At 33.8% G+C, this 24297-nt stretch overlaps 4 protein-coding genes across 4 annotated transcripts; all 4 read right to left on the bottom strand.

The window, feature by feature from the left end:
- Positions 1–2560: 2560 nt before the first annotated feature.
- Positions 2561–11411, bottom strand: rrp36 (ribosomal RNA processing 36). Its single transcript, XM_055218253.2, has 7 exons — positions 11098–11411; positions 10754–10892; positions 8941–9007; positions 8689–8793; positions 8529–8603; positions 7821–7938; positions 2561–2955 (listed from the first exon to the last, which is right to left on the bottom strand). Exons 1-7 carry the CDS (start codon positions 11408–11410, stop codon positions 2813–2815), a joined length of 960 nt encoding a protein of 319 aa, XP_055074228.2. The 5' UTR covers position 11411; the 3' UTR covers positions 2561–2812.
- Positions 11412–11453: 42 nt separating this feature from the next.
- LOC129453874 (amine sulfotransferase) lies at positions 11454–14752 on the bottom strand. The gene is made up of 7 exons (XM_055218263.2): positions 14440–14752; positions 13783–13985; positions 13569–13695; positions 13376–13470; positions 13099–13279; positions 11948–12992; positions 11454–11481 (listed from the first exon to the last, which is right to left on the bottom strand). Exons 1-6 carry the CDS (start codon positions 14603–14605, stop codon positions 12874–12876), a joined length of 891 nt encoding a protein of 296 aa, XP_055074238.2. The 5' UTR covers positions 14606–14752; the 3' UTR covers positions 11454–11481; positions 11948–12873.
- A 697-nt stretch (positions 14753–15449) lies between these two features.
- Positions 15450–17847, bottom strand: LOC129453875 (amine sulfotransferase). The gene is made up of 6 exons (XM_055218264.2): positions 17643–17847; positions 16834–17036; positions 16628–16754; positions 16436–16530; positions 16167–16347; positions 15450–16044 (listed from the first exon to the last, which is right to left on the bottom strand). The coding sequence occupies exons 1-6, from the start codon at positions 17806–17808 to the stop codon at positions 15926–15928; spliced, it is 891 nt and encodes a 296-aa protein (XP_055074239.2). The 5' UTR covers positions 17809–17847; the 3' UTR covers positions 15450–15925.
- Positions 17848–20905: 3058 nt separating this feature from the next.
- On the bottom strand, positions 20906–23710 carry LOC129453873 (amine sulfotransferase). The gene is made up of 6 exons (XM_055218262.2): positions 23486–23710; positions 22312–22514; positions 22106–22232; positions 21936–22030; positions 21666–21846; positions 20906–21556 (listed from the first exon to the last, which is right to left on the bottom strand). The coding sequence occupies exons 1-6, from the start codon at positions 23649–23651 to the stop codon at positions 21438–21440; spliced, it is 891 nt and encodes a 296-aa protein (XP_055074237.2). The 5' UTR covers positions 23652–23710; the 3' UTR covers positions 20906–21437.
- Positions 23711–24297: the final 587 nt, after the last annotated feature.

Raw genomic sequence — 24297 nt, forward strand, 5'->3', positions numbered from 1 at the left:
CTTTAACATTCAATTGACCAACATAATAATAAGAGAGGCACAAAGTAAGAATTGGTTTATTTCAGTGGCGGCTGATGACTTCTTTTTTTGAAGCTCACGATGGGAAGTTCGTCACAACATGTATGTAGCTTCTCATGTGTGTGGTTCATCATTTCAAAATATGTGTTCTGCGCTTTGAGAGATTGTGTGTGCATCACGTGTCATGCCAAAATAAGTGCCTGCTGCCTTGAACTTGAAAGGAGACGCTCGCATGTGCCAGATATTCGCACAATCTCATGCTTAATCAAAGTTTACTGTTAAGGGAGTGTATTGCGTGTATTTAGGGAACGCAAGCGTCTCTTTTATCATAAACGGTTTTGACGCGTCTCCTGCAGGCACTTATTTTGACAAAACACGTGATGCACAAGATCTCTCCACACGCATGACACATATTTTGGAAAAGGGAACCACACACGTGACAATCCAAACACTTATTATGAATTAGCGCATCCTCGGAAGTGTAGTCACGAGCCCCCACTGGTATATTTTTTTGGCAATTTTTGGTCTTTTTCTGAGACCGCAGACAGTTTTTGAAATACCGCATGGCTCACGTGAATAAGTAATCTCTCACGTGATTAACTACGTGATTTACTATTTTTTCCCCATTGCACGTCTGGCAAGCTATAATTTGTACAGATTTTATTTTGGGAAGTATTTAATTATTTTGATACTTAGTTTTTTTTAAAATGCTGGATTATGCAACAGACATGCAACTTATTGCGTTTACGCAGTTAAAGCAACAGTATGTAGGATTGTGGCCAAAACTGGTTCTGCAATCACACAACTTGTGGCTAAAACTGGTACTGCAATCATACAACTGGTGGTCAATACACAAAATGACAACATAAACATCAGTTGAGGGCTGCAACTCCACTTTTTAAATGACAATATCCTGACCAGACCACTGTTGTCAGTGATATAAGTATTTGAAATGAAAATGATTTCTTAATGTCTAGTGACATATCAGCAATTTTATATTTTATAATTAATTGATATAAATTTCTTACATAGGCTACTGTTCCTTTAATTAATAAACAATCGGTATCAGCCTTTCTCATGCTATTACCGAAATGCCGAGGTTTCAAAATCTTTAAAAATCGTCCGATACATATCGGCTGCGGATCCATTGGTGTATGTGCAATATAGTTTTTTTTTTTTAGCATTTATTAATCTTTGTTAAAGGGGACAAATCACAAGACTTTTTTAAGATGGCAAATAAATCGTTGGTGTCCGTATGTGAAGTTTTAGCTCAAAATATAGATAATTTATTATAACATGTTAAAACTGCCACTTTGTAGCTTTGAGCAAAAATGTGCTGTTTTTGGGTGTGAGGCGGTATTATACCCTTCTGACATCACAAGGGGGGGGGGGTCAAATTTCAATGACCTTAATTTTTCACATGCTTGCAGAGAATGGTTTACCAAAACTAAGATACTGTGTTGTTGTTTTCTAGGTTGATAGAAGCACAGGGGACCCAATTATAGCACTTAAACATAGAAATAGTCTGATCCAATTCAGTTCATGATATGTCCCGTTTAATGGCAGTACAATTATTTATGTCCTAATGGTTTCTCATTTAATTACCAATAATCGCACCAACCCTTTGGGTGGTCCACTGAGCATCGTGACAAACGCTTTAATTGTCTTTTTAGTCAAAATGTCTAAATCTTTGTCATTATCACTGTAAATCCATGGGTATTAACAAGACGCATTGGAGATAAAAGACACAGTATTGTTTGCTTCAGATTCTGGAGACAAGATTTCTGCAAGCCCTGAATGACCCAAAGAGAAGGATTAACTACAAAGAAACCATTCTGACAAAAAACCTCAGGTTAAGGAAGACTACTAATCCATCGCTCTGTATTCAGCGGGAATAGTCGCAAACATGCTACGTGTACAAATCTTAGCTGGAGTGAAAAGCCTTTCTCTAAATTTGCAGGAAGCATTTAGGAGACTGATGGTATAGGGAACAGCGAGTTCAGAAGATGTAGCATAGCCGGTCTCATCCTTTACACAAGAGAGTAATTAAATGATTAATGGGCACTTTTATGTTTGTCTGTCTTGATTTACCAAGAAGTGCTTGCAAGGTTTAGGAGACCCAAGCTGTGGTGGCTTTAATCCAGAGACACAAGAAATAACTACTGTATGAAAACTGTTTGTATCTATAAAGCTGTTGAACATTGACAGCATCAAGGCAAACCTTGGATTTATAAAAAAAACAAGCTCAGCCGCAAACAGGCTGTGTTTAACTGGGTCATGATGAGTTCGACGGAAAGGAAGTATTTCTGGGTTTTGAAAGGATAAAGACTGCGGAAATATCTTTGTCTGAAATTGGATTTTTTATGTCTAGTGGCCTTGAGGTCGCAAAACGGATTAGTGGCAATTCAGATATTTAATATTTCTTCATATTAAACTCTAATGGTTTAAATTCCAAAGGTTTGCAGAGGATTTATGCAAGTTTTTTTCCAAGAATCACAGCTCCATCTAGTGGCAATGTATGAAAAGTGAAGCAAGCATTGCATTTCTGAAATATGACATCAGTTTTAATAATAATAAAAAAAACACGAAACATCAGACTTGTTAGCAAATTGCATCTTTAACTGGTTATGTGCATGTGGGTATGAAATAAAAAAAAAAACGTCACACACGCATCATGTCACGTTTTTGCAAAAACGTCTTATTTCCAATAGATTCTTCTTTGTTGTGTCGCACAGAGACGAATAATCGACCCAAAAGTGTGGCAGATGAGAGATGAGCCGCGATTGGTCCGTATTCATCTCGCCTTGTGCTGATAGGGCAGCTTCCTGCGGTCTTTGGTGGCGTTACGTTTTCTCTTCTTACTCAGGAAGTTCTCAAGTTTTCCGCTCTTCTTCAGTTCGCTGTATTTGTCCGCCAATTCCAACTTCTTCTTGTCGGCTATAAAATATTGAAATATAAAATTAGTTAGTTTCCGTAAACTAAAATGCATTCAGAAATGCACAGAACTAGGAAATAACCGATTTAACTCTTTGACTTAATATAAAGTATTCCTTTAATTTTTAATGGTCTGTTATGGACCCAGTACCACCAGAGGTGTAAAGTACTCGAGTAAATGTACTTCGTTACTGTACTTAAGTATTTTTTGGGCTTCTTTGTACTTGTACTGAGTATCAAAAATATAGGCAACTTTTACTCTCTACTCAATTACATTTTTGACTGGGTATTTGTACTCTTTCTTTACTCCACTACATTTGAAATGACACTTAACGTTACTCGCTACATTGTTTATTCGTCAAATAAAAACGAGACGAAAGTGTCAGAGGGTGATGATGGATAGAATCTGTGGTCGCGAGGTTACACGCACACACACAACTGAGTGACTTCATTTGGCGTTGCGCAGAGCAAACGTATGAAATCAAAGTACTGCGAGACCGAATCAAATGCATATGGAGAAGTCTGGTCTCGCGGTATTTTGATGTCAAACACTGAATGGCTTGCGTTGAGCCACCGTAGTGGGACATCTGCGTGCTGCGTATGTCATAAACTGTAGAGAAAAGTTCGCGTCTGGTCTGAGAGAAGAGATAAAGAGCAAACATATGGATGCATATCACATTTGCTTCTGTCAAGGGACCCTTTGTTAAACATGTGATGCTACAATCAAAACAAAAGTGATGCGCGATCGCAGGAGGGTCATCCCGCAACTCAAAGGCAAGCACAAATGTTTATATACTCTGACGCTACTGTATCAGCTAACCTGAGCTGGTTACATAACTTGATATAACTTACTATATAAGCCAAAATAAACCAGCGAGGTCCTGTACTGATTGCCCGAGTAACTTAAGTACATTATACGATTGATAGTAAGTGTACAATTTCACTGTCCTCACATTTAATCAAGTATGATGTAATGTATTTACTGTAAAGAGGGATGCATGACGGAAGAAATCTAGTGCACTTTATGTGAGATAGTGGTGTTACGTACTACATGTGTTTACAATTAATCTTTCAAATGAACAACTTCACGTTTTTAATATGCATTATCATATTTCTGTTAGTGTAATTTTAGTTTACAGGAATTTTTTAAATATTAAAATTATATATTTTTTAGGATAGGCCTATATAAGAATATTTGGTAATGTTAACAAGATTTTAATAAAGAATTAGTAATTGTTGAAATTAACATTAACAAAGATGAATAAATGATGTATAAGTGCAGTTCATTATTAGTTCATGTTGAGTAATGTAGCTAACTAATGTTAACTAATGAACCTTATTGTTAAGTGTTACCATATATCACAAAGTTAGGCTATATATTTTTCAGCATGGCACATTCAAGTACACAATGACACTAGACTAAAATTAAATGGGTTTAAATTAAATTGAATGTAGATTTCTAGACTAAAATCTCATGGCATTTAGTTGAATAAAATTAGACTAAAACTAAATCAATTCAGATGACAAAAATATGACTAAAACTTAATTCAATTTTTGTCAAAAGACTATGACTATGTTTAATCTGTGTTTGTTCTGCCAGGTCAAAATTTTGAGGATTTCTTTTCTATATTAGGAAATAAAACCTCATAAATAAACTTTCTTAGTTTTCACTGCCCAGATCTACAATGTCTCTTTGTGTTGATGACTAGTGCATCTTTGAGCCAACATTCAGTACGAGTAAAAATACTTGAGTACTTTTAAATTGGGTTACTTTAATACTTTTACTCAAGTCGTATTGAAATTGGTAACTTGTAACTTGTAGTGGAGTAATTTTTACAGTAGGGAATTTGTACTTTTACTCAAGTATGGCTTTCAGCTACTCTTTACACCTCTGAGTACCACATATGAGATACTGTTTGAAAGCTTAGAATCTCTATATGCAACACTTTGAGATATATGTTACTGTAAGAAAGTTATTTACACTTAATTTACACTATCACCATATTTTTTATATAATTTAATAGTCACATATAATATTTTTTTTTCAAGTATGACAAACATGGGCAAGTCTTATATCAAATGAAAGCTCACACTATCATTCGTTATTTTTGTTCTATTATCATCACATATCCAACAATTGTCAAATGAATAATGAGGTAAAAAATGGTCTTTTGTAAACGTATGTGAAACTTGAGTGTGAACTGCCTCAGATAGCACAGATAGCTACAAGGGTGATTCTCACGAAACCATTGAAACACCACGGCACTAATGATTTTAGCTTTAAAATGTGTAATATAGTAACATTAAAAAGCATCAGAATTAACAAAATACTGTGTTCTACCTTGCACAATGTGTGATTTCAACATAAGAATTTACAATTGGAAATTTTATCTTATTTTCTGCTGAAATTCTCATTACCGCAACGTGTCCGGCTGTGTTTGAACATGCGTTATGTTGTAATTTAATCGAATTAACACAAAAATATTAAGAAAAAAAAATAAATGGATATTTTGCTAGACTACTTTAGATGACAGAAAAAATATTTACTGAATATTCATGTATAATAACAATGAAGAAAAAATAGGAAAATGATGTGTCCATGCCTGATGTTCTCATCCTCCGCAACACTTTATGAAAACAGTTTAAAGGGGGGGGGGGGGGTTTAATGGTATTTCAAGCATTCTGACTTATTAACACAGTTATAGAGTTGTTTCCTCATGCTAAACGTAGGCAAAGTGTCAAAAATGCAGTTGGGCGTGTTTCAGAGTATTTCTGTGCCGAATGCACTTCGCCAGGGTTCGTACAAGTTTCGGCTAATTTTTTTCGATTACGGTTCTAACTGACGTTTCAGGGGTTTTCGATACGTATCACTTCTTTATATGGGCTTCCGCCGGAAAACTTCCCCCCGGAAAACCCCGCCCAGCCGTCAGTCAGCGGGAGACGCTAGAGCTTGCTAACAGCTTATCACGCCACTCAGCTTTGTTTAATTTCAAAAGTCAACAATGGCACAACAAGAAGTGTGTTTTTGGATGTAAGGAGAAGACATCCAGCCTTATGGAAACAATGGATATAGTTTATTATCCGGATTAGCAGCGGAGTTTTGCGTGTGTGTTTGATGCGGTGGATTTTCAGAACCGGGTCATGACGGGTTACACGTGGTAAGTAAGACTTCTGTCTTATGTTGGAAATAGGCGCGTGTATATTATATAAATGACACGAACATGTAGTGAATCATAAGTTAAAACAGTGTTATATAGTGTTGCATGACTCGTACTCGCTCCTCCCGTGTTATAACTCCTCCTTCTTCATTTTTTCGTACGTTATCGGAAAGATTCTGTAAAGCTAATCTTTCTTTTATAAATCTGATTAAACTAAAGACTCTTCAGAGATATAAAGGATGTCATACTACTCTATAGGTACTCCAGATTAATTTCAGAAATGCAGAAACAGCGTGTGTTACGTGAGCTTTAAGCACACATACAGAATTTTAATAAAGTTTGATTTTGACTGACCAAGCACATGGACCAGTTACTTCAAGATGGCTACCAGGTAAGATAATTTTTTTTACAGTTAATTTGAAATATTGTCTTGTCAGAATGCTTACACGACATTTTGATTATCATTACCGCAACAGATGCTTATTAAATGTTAATTTAATTAATAGAAGCATAATACTTTGATTTTAAATGCATGTGCAGAATCTCCAAATTATGTTCTTTCCGGTTTGTCATGTCATTTTGAAAATATGTCAGTGTTGATGTTTTCTGACTGTTGCGGTAATGAGATTTTTTTAGGACTAATTTTTTAAATTATGTTACAAAGTGTTAAATGATAAGTAAAAGTTTTTAAATTAATGTTCCCATTTACTCCAGACTTTGTTTTTCAATGTCTGGTGGGAAAAAAAGTAAATTTAAGCAATTTTTACATTTTCATGCTTGACATTTTTAAAACCAAGTTTTCGTGAGAATCACCCACAAATGCTACACCATCTTTTATCTTAGGTCCTACTCTAAACAATGAGTCCATTCATAGCATTTTCTTTGGTTGTGTGCATGAAAAGTCATGAAAAATTTATTTTCACACCCTTTAGTTTAGTAAAATAAGAATAACTTTTGAATTCGACATGCTTTGGGTGTTTACTGTCTGCTGCTGGTAACAACCAGAACTGTCTGCAGTCTGCTAGAGCACACAGAACCAGAGCTATCCACTTTTAAAAACAGTGTTTACAACATAAAAAAAGAAAATGTGGTGTTTCATCATATGAAAAACATAAATAACAATATTTGGCACAAACAGCAGCTTTTTATGTAACTTCAAAGAGTTTTCTGTAAAATGCTATAAAGATATTGCATTTATTCCACTGTATGTGGTTATGGGGACACTTCAAATAATTTAGGCGGAAATTGTTTACAAAAAGGGTATTATTCCTCCCATCAGTTGGAGTAAAATAACTTTTGCATAAATTATGATAGAGAAAAAAAATCCTTTTTCCTCTGTAAGCTGACAAAAGCTGGAATCAAACAAAACTGTCTGCGGGTTTTGTGACCACTCAGGGCCAGAGTTATACACTTTTAAATACAGACTTAAAAAAACATCAAAAAGCGCCTATTTATTTTTTTGTTTATTAGAGGACTGACAACACATACAACCATGTTTAGCACTTTTTCAACAGTGTTTAATGTAATTTCAAAGAGTTTCCTGTAAAATGATACCAAACTTTTGTATGTAAACCTCTGCATGTGAGAATGGGAAGCTTTTGACTTTGGGTAGGCCAAATCCAGGCAGAAATCCCCACAATAGCCCCAGAGTGTAAGAAAATAATATTAATACTACGAATACACTGAAGGTATAAAAATGTATGGACATACATTTCTTCAGGTAGAAAGGTTTGTGTCCTTGGCCAACCAATTCTCTTTGTTTCCTCTTGAATTGAAGCTCTTTCTCTCGGTCCTGTTCTTGTCTTTGTCGAGCTCTCTGCTGGTTCTCCTGTTAAACACACAGAAAAAAAAACGGTGAATAAGACATCATAAAGAAAGATGTAAAGGCTTTTCACAGTTGTAAAGATGGTTTATATAGTTTTCTGTAAGCTAGGACCGTTTAAAGCCATTTTTATTCAAGTGATACTTCAGTGGAAAACAAAAATCTTGTTATGGTTTACTCTCCTTCATGACCTTTCAACCCCATAGGATTTTCTTTCATACATGGATCGCAAAGAGCTAGAACTATATCTCTATTTGTGATTCATGCAATAAAATGGAGGAAGTCATATAGTTTTGAAATGACATGGGTGGTTTAAATCAAGGGTTTTCAAACTTTATGATGCTCAAATATGATACTACCAACCTATACCCATGTCAATTTATTTATTTTATGTTTAACAAATATATAATTGGCTACACTATGCTTGATGTATAAACAAATCCTGTCAGTGAGTAAGATAAAGTGGACTTAAATAAGGAAAACACAGCAGAAAGATACAAAGCAAATATAAATGATACTGGAATGCATGAAACGAAAAAAGGACATATAAGTTATAATAAATGTAAAAATATTTTATCCTCGTATTTTATACGTACCATTCTCTTAAGTAAGGCTTTCAGTTCTTGCTTTTTTTCATCGGATTTTGTTTTTTTGAGCTTTTTCCTCACCATCTAAAGGAAACAGGAGTGAGCATAAAATGCAAATAACAAAACAAAGCAATCCATGAGCGCTTTAATAAACTGGCTTTTTGCAAACCTGTGTTTCTTTCTCTCGGAGGTCATTGATGAATTTGTACGTCTGGTTAAAAACTTCAGGCTTGTATTCTCCTGAGAGGTCATCAAATCTGGGATCTCTTGCAATCTAAATTGTTTACAAAATAAACGTTTTTAAATTAATTTTAATGTCTTGTAGATTTAATATTAACAACCACTTTGTATGTAGTGTTCAAATAAAGTGTTCTACACAAATGTAAATGCCGACATTAAAACACATTCCCCTCAAACGTACATTTTTTTTGACAGGTACCACTTTTCTGAGGAAAGGTGCACGTTTTTTTGAAGAAATCTCCTGAGGTCTGAAACAAAACAAATACTGTTAGACAAAACAGGGATAGGGATTAATCGTGTGAAGAATACAAGTTTTAGTAAATTAAAAAAGTGTTTGTACGGAGTATAATAATTATGTATAAATACACATATGCATGTATATATTTAAAAAATATTTGCGAGTGTATATACATGTTTATATTTATATATAATTTATATTTAGTGACAAAAACGGTTTGGCAAGATGAGATATTAAAAAATATTTAAAAAACTTGTTTTAAAAGCACGCATCAGGTTTGTTTTAATGCACATAGTGTATTTATGTTAAAACTGAATGGAACTGAAAATGTCAAATGGTGTAACCGCCAATTGCCCCAAAGGATGAGAAAACCTTGATGGCATGTAAGCGTTATCAAAAAAAAAAAAAAATTTTAAAGGGACACTCCACTTTTTTTTTTAAATATGCTAATTTTCCAGCTTCCCTAGAGTTAAATATCTGAGTTTTACCGTTTTGGAATCCATTCAGCTGTTCTCCGGGTCTGGCGGCACCACTTCCAGCACAGCTTAGCACAATTCATTTAATCCGATTAGACCATTAGCATCGCGCCAAAAAATAACCAAAGAATTTCAATACTTCTTCTATTTTTCTATTTAAACTTGACTCTTTGGTAGTTACATTGTTTACTAAGACCGACGGAAAATTAAAAGGAATTTGCTGCCGTAACATGGCTGCAGCATGTGCAATGATATTATGCAGTGCCTGAAAGTAGTCCCCTGCTTTTGAAAGTAACCAAGGGGACTATTTTCGGGCAGTGCGCAACATCACTACGCCCGCCGCAGCCATGTTACAGCAGCAAAATCATTGATTATTACGCCAGAATAAGAGTATAGTTCCTAGCCATATCGGCCTAGAAAATCACAACTTTTAATTTTCCGTCAGTCTTACTAGACGATGTAGCTACAGAAGAGTCAAGTTTTAAATAGGAAAAATATTAAAACTCTTTGGTTATTTTTAGCGTGATGCTAATGGTCTAATCAGATCCAATGGATTGTGCTAAGCTATGCTAAAAGTGGTAGCGCCAGACCTGGAGATCAGCTGAATGGATTCCAAAACGGTAAAAATCAAATGTTTAACTCTAGGGGAGCTGGAAAATGAGCATATTTTTTTTTAAAGTGGAGTGTCTCTTTAAAATGTAATTTATTAATTATTTTTAAATGTAAATTTAAATGCGTTTTTGTAATATTTGTCCTGACATATGCTGAAAACAGCTAACAAGCTAAACAGCATGTAAAAATATATATATTACACTAAATTATTATATTTAATTTCACATTTTTTATGAATATATTTATATTTTCATTAAAAAAAAAAACACTAGTTATACCAATTGACACCGACCAGTTACACCACATTGACATTTTACCCAAATATTTTTTTCAAAATGAAATAAGTAATTTTTGACTTGGTCCTCAAAAAAGAAAATGTAATCTGCAAATTTATTTTGAAATTTTAACCCTTTTACATTTTATTGAACCATACGGACACAAAATAATTAACGTCATTGACCCAGATATAAATAATTATTATATACAAAATCCTAAAATAATATATATACATAATTATTATACACAGAAATTTTTGTAAACAAAAACGATTAGTCACGACTAATCGTTAGGCATCCCTACAAACAATAAGCAAAGATAAATAAAACGACCGGCATGTGAGAAGAGCATTAAAAGAAACTTTAAAGTTACAAAAGCCTAATCTTACATACTTGTGTTTGTTAAGTCGTTTCATGGGCTGTGTGTTCTGCTGCTTCTGTTTCGTGTCCCCGTAAGCGATTTTATTGTACACTTTAGTTCCAACTTTATTCTGTAGCTTCATGATTTCCTCGAACGACATGCTTGATAATTCTGAACACACACAAATAGGGGAAGCAAAGTGGATATGGGAAATATGTACATTTAAATTTTATTGTATATTTGACCCTGAACCACAAATCCAGTCATAAGGGTCAATTTATTGAAATTGAGATTACATCAAATATTTATAAAAATAATTCTAATAAAATGTATACCTTGAATGCACCGTTTAATACAATTTGTCAATTGTATTTACCTTTCTTAATATCATCTTTTGAATGTGATTCTTCTTTCAAAGTTTCTTCAGGAGCACTGTCTAACTCATCTTCATCACTTCCTGAGACCTCTTCGTCCTCCACAGCATCGTCTTCATCACCTGCACCCTGCTCAGAAGCGTCATCGTCCTCTGCTAATTCCTCTTCGTCTCTCATTTCCTCATCTTCATCATCTGCTGACATCTGCATCATCCCCTTTTTACTGAGCAGAGCAAAGTTCTTCTCCATCTCCTCTTCTTCATCGTCTGAGCTCTGATCTTTCATCTTGGTTTGTTTCTTTTCTGATTTGGGCATTTTTCTTGGTTTCTGAAAGATGTGGGCTGAGACTTTTATTCTGTCTGTCTGTTACTGGAAGCTTTTACAAACTGCAGAAATTATAAAAAAGTGTATTAGCATATTATTAGTCTTATGAAGCAATACTGTACAGTAGCATACTTTAGTATTTCCTAGTAAAGTGTTAAACACCATAACATACTAAAGTAATTACTATACTTTGTTAATATATATACTATAGTATCCTGTAGTATTAACATAGTAAACTGATAAACTGTGGTAAAAACTGTAGTACACTTTCATATTTACTGTGGTTAAAAACCTAGTTGCAATAGTGTTTTAACTTTGATAGTAAATATTAAAAGTACTCTTTACATTTCGTCAATTCACTATAGTAAATATCAACAGAATACTATAGTAGTACACTTACCACGTGTAGTAATTACTATAATACACTAACGTTATAGTATTTTTGGGTTGGTAAAAATAGGTTTTCACTAACAATAAGAATAATATTAGATGTTATATTTGCGTATTAGTGATTTGAATAGCTCTTACCGTGTTTATTTCATGTAGACGGCAACATTTCGATTTAAACGCACAGTTATCGTAACATGACAGATATACTACAGATTAAATGCAATGCCAACAGGGGAAGATCAAGTGAAAACAGAATTTAATGTACAAGATCCTCTGAAGGCGCATGTACGAGTAAACTGCTCTTTCCGTAAACACGTGGATAAGCTGTGGGAACGGAGGCTGCGCGTCACAACACGCCTATCAAAATAAAAGTCCCCAGACATGTATATAGATTTGTCTCGTTAACTTGATGCGGATGACGCCAAAGTACCGCGAGAGCAATTTGAGAAGTCATACAGTAAAGTCTAATTTCGAATTGCTCTATCGGTACTTTGACGTGATTCGGGTATCAGTTCTAGCGTCGCCGCATAAAGGCAAACAAGCCTTTTTAACTTTTCTTTCAAAGTAAGAGTTGAATTTTGTTAGATGCCTTAAAAATCAATAAATCTAATCATTATGAATTTTTGATCTCATAGATTTAGAGTAGGCCTATTTTTATTATTATTAAATATCAAATTATTATAAAACATATAAGCAGAGGTATGTGAATTAAATAAGAAAACTTTTAAATTATACATCTTAAATTGAATCATTCAGTAAAACTGACTGGTGGTTATGTATGCCTTTGTTTATTTGTTTCACATTACAAGATAAAAGTCTAAAACATAAAAAGTCTGAAAATGATGTTTAGTACATTTCAATGTTTTTCATATTATACATAATATTTGTTATGTTTACCTTACTAAACGCTATTGAATAAATGTTTTGTTATTTGTTGTAATAGTATTCTCTTATCTTACAGATTTTTTATATGGATGTATAACTAAAGCATGCAGTCACATGATGGTCACAATGCGTACTAGATCACATTTTATTGTAGATTTATAACATTTTATGGCATAATTTCAGCCATGTAGGTCCCAGTTAAAATCAAGATGAAGGTCTTTCATTCTGTCATGGTAAACCTGGTCAAAGCGTTCACTTTGAGCTACGGTTAATGAGTTCTTCCAGTCCCCAACTGTTCCTGTAACACAGCAAATAAAAAAATTAGCACAATTTTCCACTGATAAAGATAAATAAACATATGATACATATAAAAATTTAACTACATATTACTAATTTTCTCTGACCTTTGCGCACGAATAGTGCTTTTGGATGCTCTGTGACGTTCTCTGGCAGGAATTCGTAATTGGCTTTGGGGTCTTTCTGCATGTTGTTGAACGTTGCTTTTTCCACAACTTTATTAATCGCTGCGTCTGACAGATTCTTCCCCACAAATGTACAGATTTTTACAACGGCAGATCTGAGGTCCTGAAAAAAGATAAAAGCAATGTATTCAATATTTATATATACTTAAAACTAAAGGTCAGATATACTAAAATATCTTGATCAGAAACGAGTTTTCACCTTGATCATCTCTTCATAAGTCAAGAACAAGATGTTGTATTTGTCTTTATTTGATATCCATCCTCTGATGTGATCAAACCAACATCCACCGACCACTACAAACCAAACACATTTTCTAAAGCTGAAAAAAACAAATTTCTCAGAGAAGTTGTATAACATTGAATGATTCAGTAAAGATCTTCATGGCTCTTACTCCATCCTGTGAAAAACTTATCCAGCAGGTCATCGTAGTTCTCTAAAGGTTCCAGGACCTTCATCTTTTTTGCAAAATGAAAATAAGACACCATGATATCTTTTGGGTTTCTCATAACGTAGATGATCTAAGAGCAAAGAAGTGATGCATTAAAAACCATAAATGATGTCAACAGCTCATTGATTGATTGATTGATTGATTGATGTATACACACTTTTCCTTTATCTTGCAACTCATTAGGCACCATGTGCTCGTGTAAATGGGAAGCAAAGAGTCTTGGAGACGGACGAGACTCGTAATCTTTGTCTTTTTCCCGAAACTCCAGCCAGGGCACCAGCTCGTACGTGGTTTCATTTGCTTTGTCTGGAAAATCTTCCTCAAATATTAAAGTAAGTATGCGTTGGGTCCATACCGTACCTTAGAAAGAGGACAGGAAAACATACACTGGGGTCTATTGGTGCTTTGTACATACACTGTAATAAATGCAGCATGAAGTTAAAACAACAGTTTTGCAATTTAACCTACTATTTAAAGTTTTGACTTATGATAAGTTGACATTACTTATAAAAAACAAGTAGAATTTTAGGGATAGCATAGTCCATAGATAACAGTTCAGATACGTTGTTATTTAGTATGGTGACAAATCATTATAAATGTCATTTTTTAATATAAATTTATCCATAGCAAATAAAAGTAGGAATTTCTTTTAAAAACGTTAAAAAGCAACTTACAGAAACTGTAAATGTTTGATCAAAAAATTGCTTTATCTCTATACCTCTGATTTTTCTGTATATTCCATCAGCATGATCAGGTTAAAATATTTGTTTACTAACAATACTAAAACTTTATCTCACCATCTACAGTAACTTACCAGATTTTGGAAAGGTAACGAGAAAGAGATCATCGTCCCTTATTTGGAAATCCTTCAAGCTGTCAATAAAATCTGTGGTAATAATATTTGTTTCATCTATTGGAAACACCATTCCTTTGTATGTGAAGAATTTGTCACTAAGTTTTTTGTATTCATGTTGAGCCATTTCACACTTCTTGCTGTGCCGAATCAAAGACAAGAGAGTAAAGATTCATTGAGAAAACAAGTTAATAATGTCTGTTGGTTTATGGCCAAACTTTGGACTTTATACGTCAACACGACTTTTCCGGTCTTATCTGTCTTTGTACAGTTCAAATAAGACATGTAGTATTAAAGATCAGCTGACATGACCAAAACAATTAAATGTACATAAACAATATGCATTTTTAAAAAAAAATAGTTTGTTCAATCAACTTAATTTAAGTAAGAAAAACTTTTCGACGAAATTAGTTCAGGCTTGTGCAACAAGAATAGAATGAGTTCATTTAAACAAATAATCTTTTGTTGTACCAACTTAATACATTTAAATGTCTAGGTCATAAAAATATCTTGTTTAATAAACTTATATAAATCCACGCAATTAGTTCTGGTCTGTTCAACAAGAACAAAACAAGTTAATTTAAACAAAATTTTTTTTGTTAAACCAACTTCATAAATGCCAGTTTCTATACTAATTAGCATAAGCAGATGTTAGCATACTAATAATAGTAATAGCATATGAGGATGAGCACATAAGAAGAGACTGATGTCCAAACAGTCATTAACATTTGTTGGTTCAACTTAATAATGTCAGTTACCTGGTTGGCTTAGAATTTTGAGTTATTTCAACTTAAAAATATTAGTTGGAAAAACGCGGCAACTGCTGACGTTTTTGAAAAGCGCAGCGCTTCCATTGGAAGCATTGGCAAACATATGTCGGCCTCAGTCGAAAACGGACAGGTGTACACACCCCCTCAGCGCGAACAAAACACGTTAGCTGTTGTCGTTTTTGAAAAGCGCAGCACTTTCGTTGTAAAAACAAATTTAATATGGCGGCCGCATGCGAAAACACCTTAGTGTACACGCCTCCTAAGTGCATGCAAGCTTTTTTGGCAAAAACTCTACTTCTTTTGACAAGACATAGTAAATAGTAGCAAAACATTAAAGATGCAACTAGAAACATTGCAAATGATGACAGTCAAAATGTAAAAATTAAGAAACTGAACCATCAGCCTGATCTCACGTTAATTCGTACATATTTTGTGAGTAATCATTCAGTAAAACTGATTGGTGGCGTACTGTATGTTTCACACTCATTTTAAAAATACAATTCAGTTTTTTTCACACTACAAGATAAAAATCTAAACATTTTATTTAGTAAATTTCAATGTTTTCCATACTATACAGTATCTTATAGATGTATGGATGTATAACTAACACATGCAGTCACACGTTGGTCACAACGGGCTGCACTAAATCCCATTTTATTAATGATTTATAAATAATTTCAGCCATGTAGGTCCCAGTTAAAGTCAAGATGAAGGTCTTTCATTCTGTCATGGAAAACCTGGTCGAAGCGTTCACTTTGAGCTACGGTTAATGAGTTCTTCCAGTCCCCAATTGTTCCTGTAACACAGCAAATGCATTTTTTATAACATACATGTAAAAAAATTCATGTTTAAATATTGAACTACTTCAAAGTCTACAAGCGACACGTCAAACTTATGCTTATTTCATTTTCTCCATACCTTTGCGCACAAATAGTGCTTTTGGTTGGTCTGTGACGTTCTTATCCAGGAATTCGTAGTTGGCTTTGGGGTCTTTCTTCATGTTGTTGAAAGTTGCTTTTTCTACCACTTTATTAATCGCTGCGTCTGACAGATTCTTCCCCACAAACTTACAGATTTTTACAACGGCAGATCTGAGGTCCTAATAAGATGAAAGCAATGTATTCAATATATACATAAAACCAAAGGTCAGATAGACTCATATATCTTGATCAGAAATGAGTTTTCACCTTGATCATCTCTTCATAAGTCAAGAACAAGATGTTGTATTTGTCTTTATTTGAGATCCATCCTCTGATGTGGTCAAACCAACATCCACCGACCACTACAAACCAAACACAACTTCTAAAGCTGAAAAAACTAATTTCTCAGAGAAGTTGTATAACATTGAACAATTCAGTAAAGGTCTGCATGGCTCTTACTCCATCCTGTGAAAAACTTATCCAGCAGGTCATCGCAGCTCTCTAAAGATTCCAGGCTCTTCATCTTTTTTGCAAAATGGAAATAAGACACCATGACATCTTTTGGGTTTCTCATGACGTAGATGATCTAAGAGCAAAGAAGTGAAGCATTAAAAACCATAAATTATGTCAACAGCTCATTGATTGATTGATTGATGGATACACACTTTTCCTTTATCTTGCAACTCATTAGGCACCATGTGCTCGTGCAAATGAGAAGAATAGAGTCTTGGAGACGGACGGGACTCGTAATCTTTGCCTTTTTCCGGAAACTCCAGCCAGGGCACCAGCTCGTATGTGGTTTCATTTACTTTGTCTGGAAAGTCTTCCTCAAATATTAAAGTAAGTATCCGTTGGGTCCACACCGTACCTTAGAAAGAGGACAGGAGAACATACACAGGGGTCTATTGATGCTCAGTGCATTATTTATGTAAAAAAATGCAACATAAAGTTAAAACAACTTGGTTTTGCAATTTATCCTACTATTTAAAGTTTTGACTTATGATAAGTTGACATTACTTATAAAAACAAGTAGATTTTTTTTAACGTATTTAAGTTAAATGAACAAACTATACAGTATGTTGATCTTACATAAGTTTTTTTTACAGTGTAAACATTAAAACAGTATGATTGTTAATCATTTGTTTTTTTTTTGTTTTTTTAAGAGAGAAACATTTATTTGCATAAAACTTTGTGTAAAGTTCAGATACGTTGTTATCTAGTATGGTGACAAATCATTATAAATGTATTGACAGTAATTTTTTTATTTAAATTTCTCCATATCAAATAAAAGTATGAATTTCTTTTAAAAACGTTAAAAAGCAACTCACAGAAACTCTAAATGTTTGACCAAGAGTCTTTATCTCTATACCTCAGATTTTACTGTATATGCCACCAAAACAATCAGGTAAAAATATTTGTTCACTAACAATAGTATAACTTTGCTAACTTCATCTCATTGTCTACAATAACTTACCGGATTTTGGAAAGGTAACAAGATAGAGATCATCATCCCTTATTTTGAAATCCTTCAAGCTGTCAATAAAATCTGTGGTAACAACATATGTTTCATCTATGGGAAACACCATTCCTTTGTACGTGAAGAATTTTTCACTAAGTTTTTTGTATTCATGTTGAGCCATTTCACACTTCTAGCTGTGCCGAATCGACTGTACCTGAGGCAAGAGAGTAAAGTTTCATTGAGAAAAGAGGTATATATTGTCTGTTGGTTTATGGCCAAACTTTGGACTTTATAGGTCAACACGACTTTTCCAGTCTTATCTGTATTTTATACTTCAAATAAAACGTAGTATTAAAGTTCAGCCTGCATTGCAAAAACAAATTAAATGTACATTAACATTATAAATCCAGACCATTTATTAAAAAAAGTTCAATCAACTTAATTTAATTAAGGAAAACTTTTCCATAAAATTATTTCAGGCTTGTACAACAAGAATAGAATAAGTTCATTTAAACAAATAATCTTTTGTTGCACTTAAAAACTTAATAAATAAAAATTTCTAGGTCATAAACAGTTTTTGTTCAAAAAACTTCTAAAAATCCATACAATTAGTTCTGGGCTGCGTTCCCCGAAACCTTCTTAGCTCTACGTCGTTCTTAAGTTGTACCTTAAGCTGTACCTTATCGTTAATACGTGTTTCCCGAAACGTTCTTAGTTACGTATCACTTCTGTAAGTTGTTCGTTCGGAAGGTTGGTCTGGAGCACTCTTAGCTTTACCTTATCCCACTTGACTCCGCTAGGGGCCATGACTGTGATAAAAGCTTGTGTATATTGCAGTCTATAACTAAATATCTATAAAAAAAAGTTGAAGTACACTCCGTGTTAAATTAGGCATTTTTTATTTAAAGAATAAAACATTCACATAATTAGACATTATTACACTGATGGTTGTACGATTTTTAATATTTTTTCCAAAGGAACATCAGCTGTGAACTATTATTACAGGCTAAAGAAACTATTAAAAAAACATTTTGGGTGAAGGAGTTGGTGAAACTATGGCAGGTAGCTATACAGCGAATCTTACTTAGTGCATTTCAAATCCGTTAAATCTTTAGTTTACCGGCTATTTTAGCTGCAATAAAACAAATCAAGTAAAATCGCATGCCACGGGAGCACATTCATCACAAAATCATAATTGTTGATTTTCCTAAATATTATTATTGATGTAAGGTCGACTTTGCATCAAAGTTTTTAATGTTAGGCAGCTGCATGCCATATTCTTTATAAACATTCAAAAGAAACTGCTCCACTTGATTATTGCTTGTATAAGGTCAACAAATTTCAACATTAAAACTAATCAAAGCTAAAATCTAAAGCAATCATAATATATATTTATATATCACATATTTTATGTTATACAGTATTTAAGATAAACAGACAGGCGCGGCTCCAGAAATGCGTCCATTAAGCATTACCCGCATTGTAAACCGCTTGCGCATCCACTGTCCAAGCACATAAACGCGTGAACTGATGAACAACAATTTGTTTTTATTTAAGTGTAATGCCAAGCCAGGTGACTTGCACGATCCACCTTATTCCCCAGGCAACGCATTTATTGGGAACTTATCCTTTAAAGTGAAGGAATAATGGATGCATTGGAGCAGTTTATGCATTATACTTTTGGACATGAAGTTGCGAGTTTTGCATGGGTTTGATATAAAATAAAATATACAATGTTTATATTTAGTTGTTTGCAATTTGAAATATTTTTACCAGATATTCCTAATAAATGTAACTTGAACTATTTCTGAAATGTTTCTTTAATAAATAACACCGCTCTCTCATAACGCAGCGAAGTACCTATTGCATAAAGTGAACAATTGATTGTCGAGCAATCGATATCAACCTATTCAGCACCATCGCCATGGACAGCACCTGGTAACGTCGTACGTAAGAAAGTATACCTTAAGAAACCCGCTAAGGTACAGTTCGGGAAACGCGCCTAGAAAAGGTAAACCTGTAGTTAAGGTTTAACTTAAGAGTCTTCGTAGCGCGCTAAGGGAGAACGTTATCGGGAAACGCAGCCCAGGTCTGTTAAACAAGAACAAAACAAGTTAATTCAAACAAAAATGTCTTAAAAATATGAGTTGATACAACATATTTTACACAGTCTTTTTTAAGTCGACTACTATTTTTAAATTAAATGAACTCAAAGTTTTAAGTCAATCACGTAGCTTACTTTTTTAAGTTAATCCAACAAATCTTTTTACAGTGCATCTTTATAGCTTTCATTTTCAATGCATTTGTAAATATTAACAATTAAAACAAGGAGTTCATATGCAAAACCCTCTAAGTGCGTCTGACATGTTTTTTCTATAAATTTGCATTTTTATCAGGCTCTTATCTTTAGGTTGAGTAATTTCACTTTAATGGCAATGATAAGATTAGATTATTAGTCAGTAACTGATATGCCTTATTTTCACAAATGTCACTTTAGTCATTTTATAACAAATTATTTTGTTGCAAAACCATCTAAGGGGTTGTGTACACCGAAGCGTTTAAACACGGCTGAAAAGCCAGGCGTATGCCAACTGTGGGCGCTTGCCAGGTTTTCTTCAGCTAAGTGTTTTGATTTCTGTGATACTTCTGTTTTATTTATTTATCAGTTGTTGTACGATGCGCCGATTGGTTGTTGTGGTATTTGTGACGTTGTGGTTAGGGATGGGGTTTCAGTATTGTTTTTATGATAATCGTACGTTTTGCACAATTATAGGTATGCACGCCCCCTAAGTGCATGTAAGCTTTTATGGTAAAAACCCACTGCTAAAAAACCTCCACTGCTAAAAACCCTCCACTTCTTATAACAAAACATAGTAAACGCAACGAGAAACAATACAAATGATGAAAGTCAAAATGTAAAATTGGAAGAAACTAAACCACCAGCCTGATCTCATGATAATTCATACATTTTTCGCGAGTTTGCTAATTCGTATAAATTGTACGAAGTCTATCGTGCAAAAACCTACGATTATCACAAAAACAATATAAAGAAACCCCATCCCTAACCCCAACGCCACAGGAGTCAAGGCAAATCAATGTAAGAATGTATGAATGTGGTCGTACTAATTAATACAAATTTCTCTCATCATTCTCACGGTACTTTGACGGCATCTGCGTATCAGTGAGTGAGGCCGCATGAAGTTGAACAACCCTTATGACTCTTCTTTCAAAGTAAGAGTCATACCTTGTTAAAAAGCAATGCAAATCCATAAAACGTATAATTATGAATATTTGAATTGTATTATTTCAAATAATTATAAATGATATAAGAAAATGTATGTGAATAAAATAAGAAAAAGTTTAAATTGAATCATTCAGTAAAACTGACTGATGGTGTATGTTTGTCTTTGTTAATTTGATTCACACTAATTTTAAAAATACAATTCAGTTTTCCACATTACAAGATAAAAGTCTAAAAATTAAATTTAGTAAATTTCAATGTTTTTCATATTATACATAATGTTTGCAGTGTTTACATTACTAAACGCTTTTCAACAAAAGCTATTTGCCACAACAGTATTCTCTTATACAAATTTTCATATGGATATATTACTTCAATGTTTTCCATACTATTCATAATGTTTGTTATGTTTACATTACTAAACGCTATTAAAATGCAAATGTTATTTGTCATAAACATAAAAGTATTCTCGTACTGATTTTTATATGGATGTATAACTAACACATGTAGTCACATGGTGGTCACAAAGGGCTGCGTATTGTATATTTATAAAATGTTATGTCATAATTTCAGCCATGTAAGTCCCAGTTAAAGTCAAGATGAAGGTCTTTCATTCTGTCATGGTAAACCTGGTCGAAGCGTTCACTTTGAGCTACGGTTAATGAGTTCTTCCAGTCCCCAACTGTTCCTGTAACACAGCAAATAAATAAATTTGCATTTCCACTGCCAAAGATAAATCAACATATGATACATCCACGTTTGAATGTTGAACTACTTATGCTTATTCAATTTTCTACCTTTGCGCACAAATAGTGCTTTTGGATGTTCTGTGACGTTCTCTGGCATGAATTCGTAGTTGGCTTTGGGGTCTTTCTGCATGTTGTTGAACGTTGTTTTTTCCACCACTTTATTAATCGCTGCGTCTGACAGATTCTTCCCCACAAACTTACAGATTTTTACAACTGCAGATCTGAGGTCCTGATAAAAGATAAAAGCAATATATTCAATATATACTTAAAACCAAAGGTCGGATATACTTATATATCTTGAGTCCAGATAGTTTTCACCTTGATCATCTCTTCATAAGTCAAGAACAAGATGTTGTATTTGTCTTTATTTGAGATCCATCCTCTGATGTGGTCAAACCAACATCCACCGACCACTACAAACCAAACACAACTTCTAAACAAATTTGTATAACATTGAATGATTCAGTAAAGGTCTGCATGGCTCTTACTCCATCCTGTGAAAAACTTATCCAGCAGGTCATCGCAGCTCTCTAAAGATTCCAGGCTCTTTATTTTTTTGGCAAAATGGAAATAAGACACCATGACATCTTTTGGGTTTCTCATGACGTAGATGATCTTAGAGCAAAGACGTGATGCATTAAAAACCATAAAAGATGTCAACAGCTCATTGATTGATCGATTGATTTATACACACTTTTCCTTTATCTTGCAACTCATTAGGCACCATGTGCTCATGTAAATGGGAAGCGAAGAGTCTTGGAGACGGACGGGACTCGTAATCTTTGCCTTTTTCCCGAAACTCCAGCCAGGGCACCAGCTCGAATGTGGTTTCATTTACTTTGTCTGGAAAATCTTCCTCAAATATTAAAGTAAGTATCCGTTGGGTCCATACCGTACCTTAGAAAGAGGACAGGAGAACATACACGGGGGTCTATGTCAGTGTTCCCCAACCTTTTTTCTGCCACGGCACAGTTTTATAAGGAAAAAAATCATACGGCACACCACTATAACAAAAAGCATTAAAAGAAATGCACAAACCTCTATTGCAATGCTTAAATGACTTGTTTAACTGGAAAATTGTACTATATTAAATGTAGAACTCACATTCAATGCAAGTACACTTGTTTTGATGAACACAAAGATTATATCCTGGCTGGAATTCATGACATTGACATACGCAGTTGTGATTTTTAATTTTTCCACGGCACACCAAACAAGCTGTCACGGCACACTCTATGTTTTAACTTGTGATAAGCTGACATAACTTGCTGAAAACCTAATTTGTTAAGTTTACATTTAATTGCGCAAAAGTTGTTCTTTCAAAAGGGATGTCAGTAATATTTCATTTAACTTTATTTCAAATGTTTCTCCTAAATTAAATTGTCAAATTGTGTGTATATATATATATATATATATATATATATATATATATATATATATATATATATATATATATATATATATATATATATATATATGTGTGTATATATATATATATATATATATATATATATATATGTGTATATATATATATATATATATATATATATATATATATATATATATATATATATATATATATATATATATATATATATATATACAGAGCTATACAATGAAGTTAGCATAGTCCATAGATAAGTTATTTTTTTTTATTTAATTCATCCATAACAAATAAAAGTATGAATTTCTTTTAAAAACGCTGAAAAGCAACTTACAGAAACTCTAAAAGATTGACCAAGAGTCTTTATCTCTATACCTCAGATTTTACTGTACATGCCACCAACACAATCAGGTAAAAATATTTGTTCACTAACAATACTATAACTTTGCTAACTTCATCTCACCGACCATCAACAGTAACTTACCAGATTTTGGGAAGGTAACGAGAAAGAGATCATCATCCCTTATTTTGAAATCCTTCAGGCTGTCAATATAATCTTTGTTATTATTATGTGTTTCATCTATTGGAAACACAGTTCCTTTGTATGTGAAGAATTTGTCACTCAGTTTTTTGTATTCATATTGAGCCATTTCACACTTCCAGCTGTGCCGAAGCGTATCTACCGGAGGCAAGCGAGTAAAGTTTCTTTAAAAAAACGGGTTAATAATGTCTGTCAGTTTATGGCCAAACTTTGGACTTTATACGTCAACACAAATTTTCTGGTCTTAAGTATAGTAGTATTAAAGATCAGCTGACATTACCAAAACCAACGAAATGTAAAAACTTTCCAGAGGTGAAGAGGTTGGGACATCAGGCAAGGATGGAATGCAGTATTTGGGACCGAAGCTCAGTTCCAGCCTTTCTGTTTCCAGCACAGTTTTTATGCATTGCCTTGTCACCCTGCTCTTATAAAGCAATAAGCCAGTGAAGCAGTGAGTTACCAGTGCATTTTATAACAGCTAAGGGGCGTTGTTAGGCACGATGCGAAGCGGAGTGCCTAAACTGCCTTAGCTGTTTTAAAATGCATTGTAACCCACTGCTTTGCGGGGCTTATTGCTTTTATAAAATGGTTACTTCATATGCATAGCAGGGTTTCATAAAATAAAACATAGCAAATAAGTTTATATTAATTATATTAGTACAAATATTACTCTTCCGCCAAACAAAGTAGTTCCTCAGAATCAAGTGTGGCTGCAACATAGCGCAGTTCCCAAGCATCAAAGACAGAGCAAAGAC

This window comes from Misgurnus anguillicaudatus, chromosome 23, assembly GCF_027580225.2.
Source record: "Misgurnus anguillicaudatus chromosome 23, ASM2758022v2, whole genome shotgun sequence".
Taxonomy (NCBI): Eukaryota; Metazoa; Chordata; class Actinopteri; order Cypriniformes; family Cobitidae; genus Misgurnus; species Misgurnus anguillicaudatus.

Bases quoted from the DNA above. Each gene is read 5' to 3' on its own strand.
- rrp36 (XM_055218253.2), bottom strand. From the start codon at position 11,410: ATGCCCAAATCAGAAAAGAAACAAACCAAGATGAAAGATCAGAGCTCA. The intron at 10,893-11,097 runs GTAAATACAATT...GTGTGTGTTCAG, and splicing joins AAAAGATGATATTAAGAAAG to AATTATCAAGCATGTCGTTC. The intron at 7,939-8,528 runs GTACGTATAAAA...TGTGTTTAACAG, and splicing joins AAGCCTTACTTAAGAGAATG to GAGAACCAGCAGAGAGCTCG.
- LOC129453874 (XM_055218263.2), bottom strand. From the start codon at position 14,605: ATGGCTCAACATGAATACAAAAAACTTAGTGACAAATTCTTCACATAC. The intron at 13,471-13,568 runs GTAAGAGCCATG...TTTGGTTTGTAG, and splicing joins TAAGTTTTTCACAGGATGGA to TGGTCGGTGGATGTTGGTTT. The intron at 12,993-13,098 runs GTCAGAGAAAAT...GCTGTGTTACAG, and splicing joins AGCACTATTCGTGCGCAAAG to GAACAGTTGGGGACTGGAAG.
- LOC129453875 (XM_055218264.2), bottom strand. From the start codon at position 17,808: ATGGCTCAACATGAATACAAAAAACTTAGTGAAAAATTCTTCACGTAC. The intron at 17,037-17,642 runs GTAAGTTATTGT...CCTCTTTCTAAG, and splicing joins TGTTACCTTTCCAAAATCCG to GTACGGTGTGGACCCAACGG. The intron at 16,348-16,435 runs GTGAAAACTCAT...TCATCTTATTAG, and splicing joins CTTATGAAGAGATGATCAAG to GACCTCAGATCTGCCGTTGT.
- LOC129453873 (XM_055218262.2), bottom strand. From the start codon at position 23,651: ATGGCTCAATATGAATACAAAAAACTGAGTGACAAATTCTTCACATAC. The intron at 22,233-22,311 runs GTGTGTATAAAT...CTTTGCTCTAAG, and splicing joins AGTTGCAAGATAAAGGAAAA to ATCATCTACGTCATGAGAAA. The intron at 21,557-21,665 runs GTAGAAAATTGA...GCTGTGTTACAG, and splicing joins AGCACTATTTGTGCGCAAAG to GAACAGTTGGGGACTGGAAG.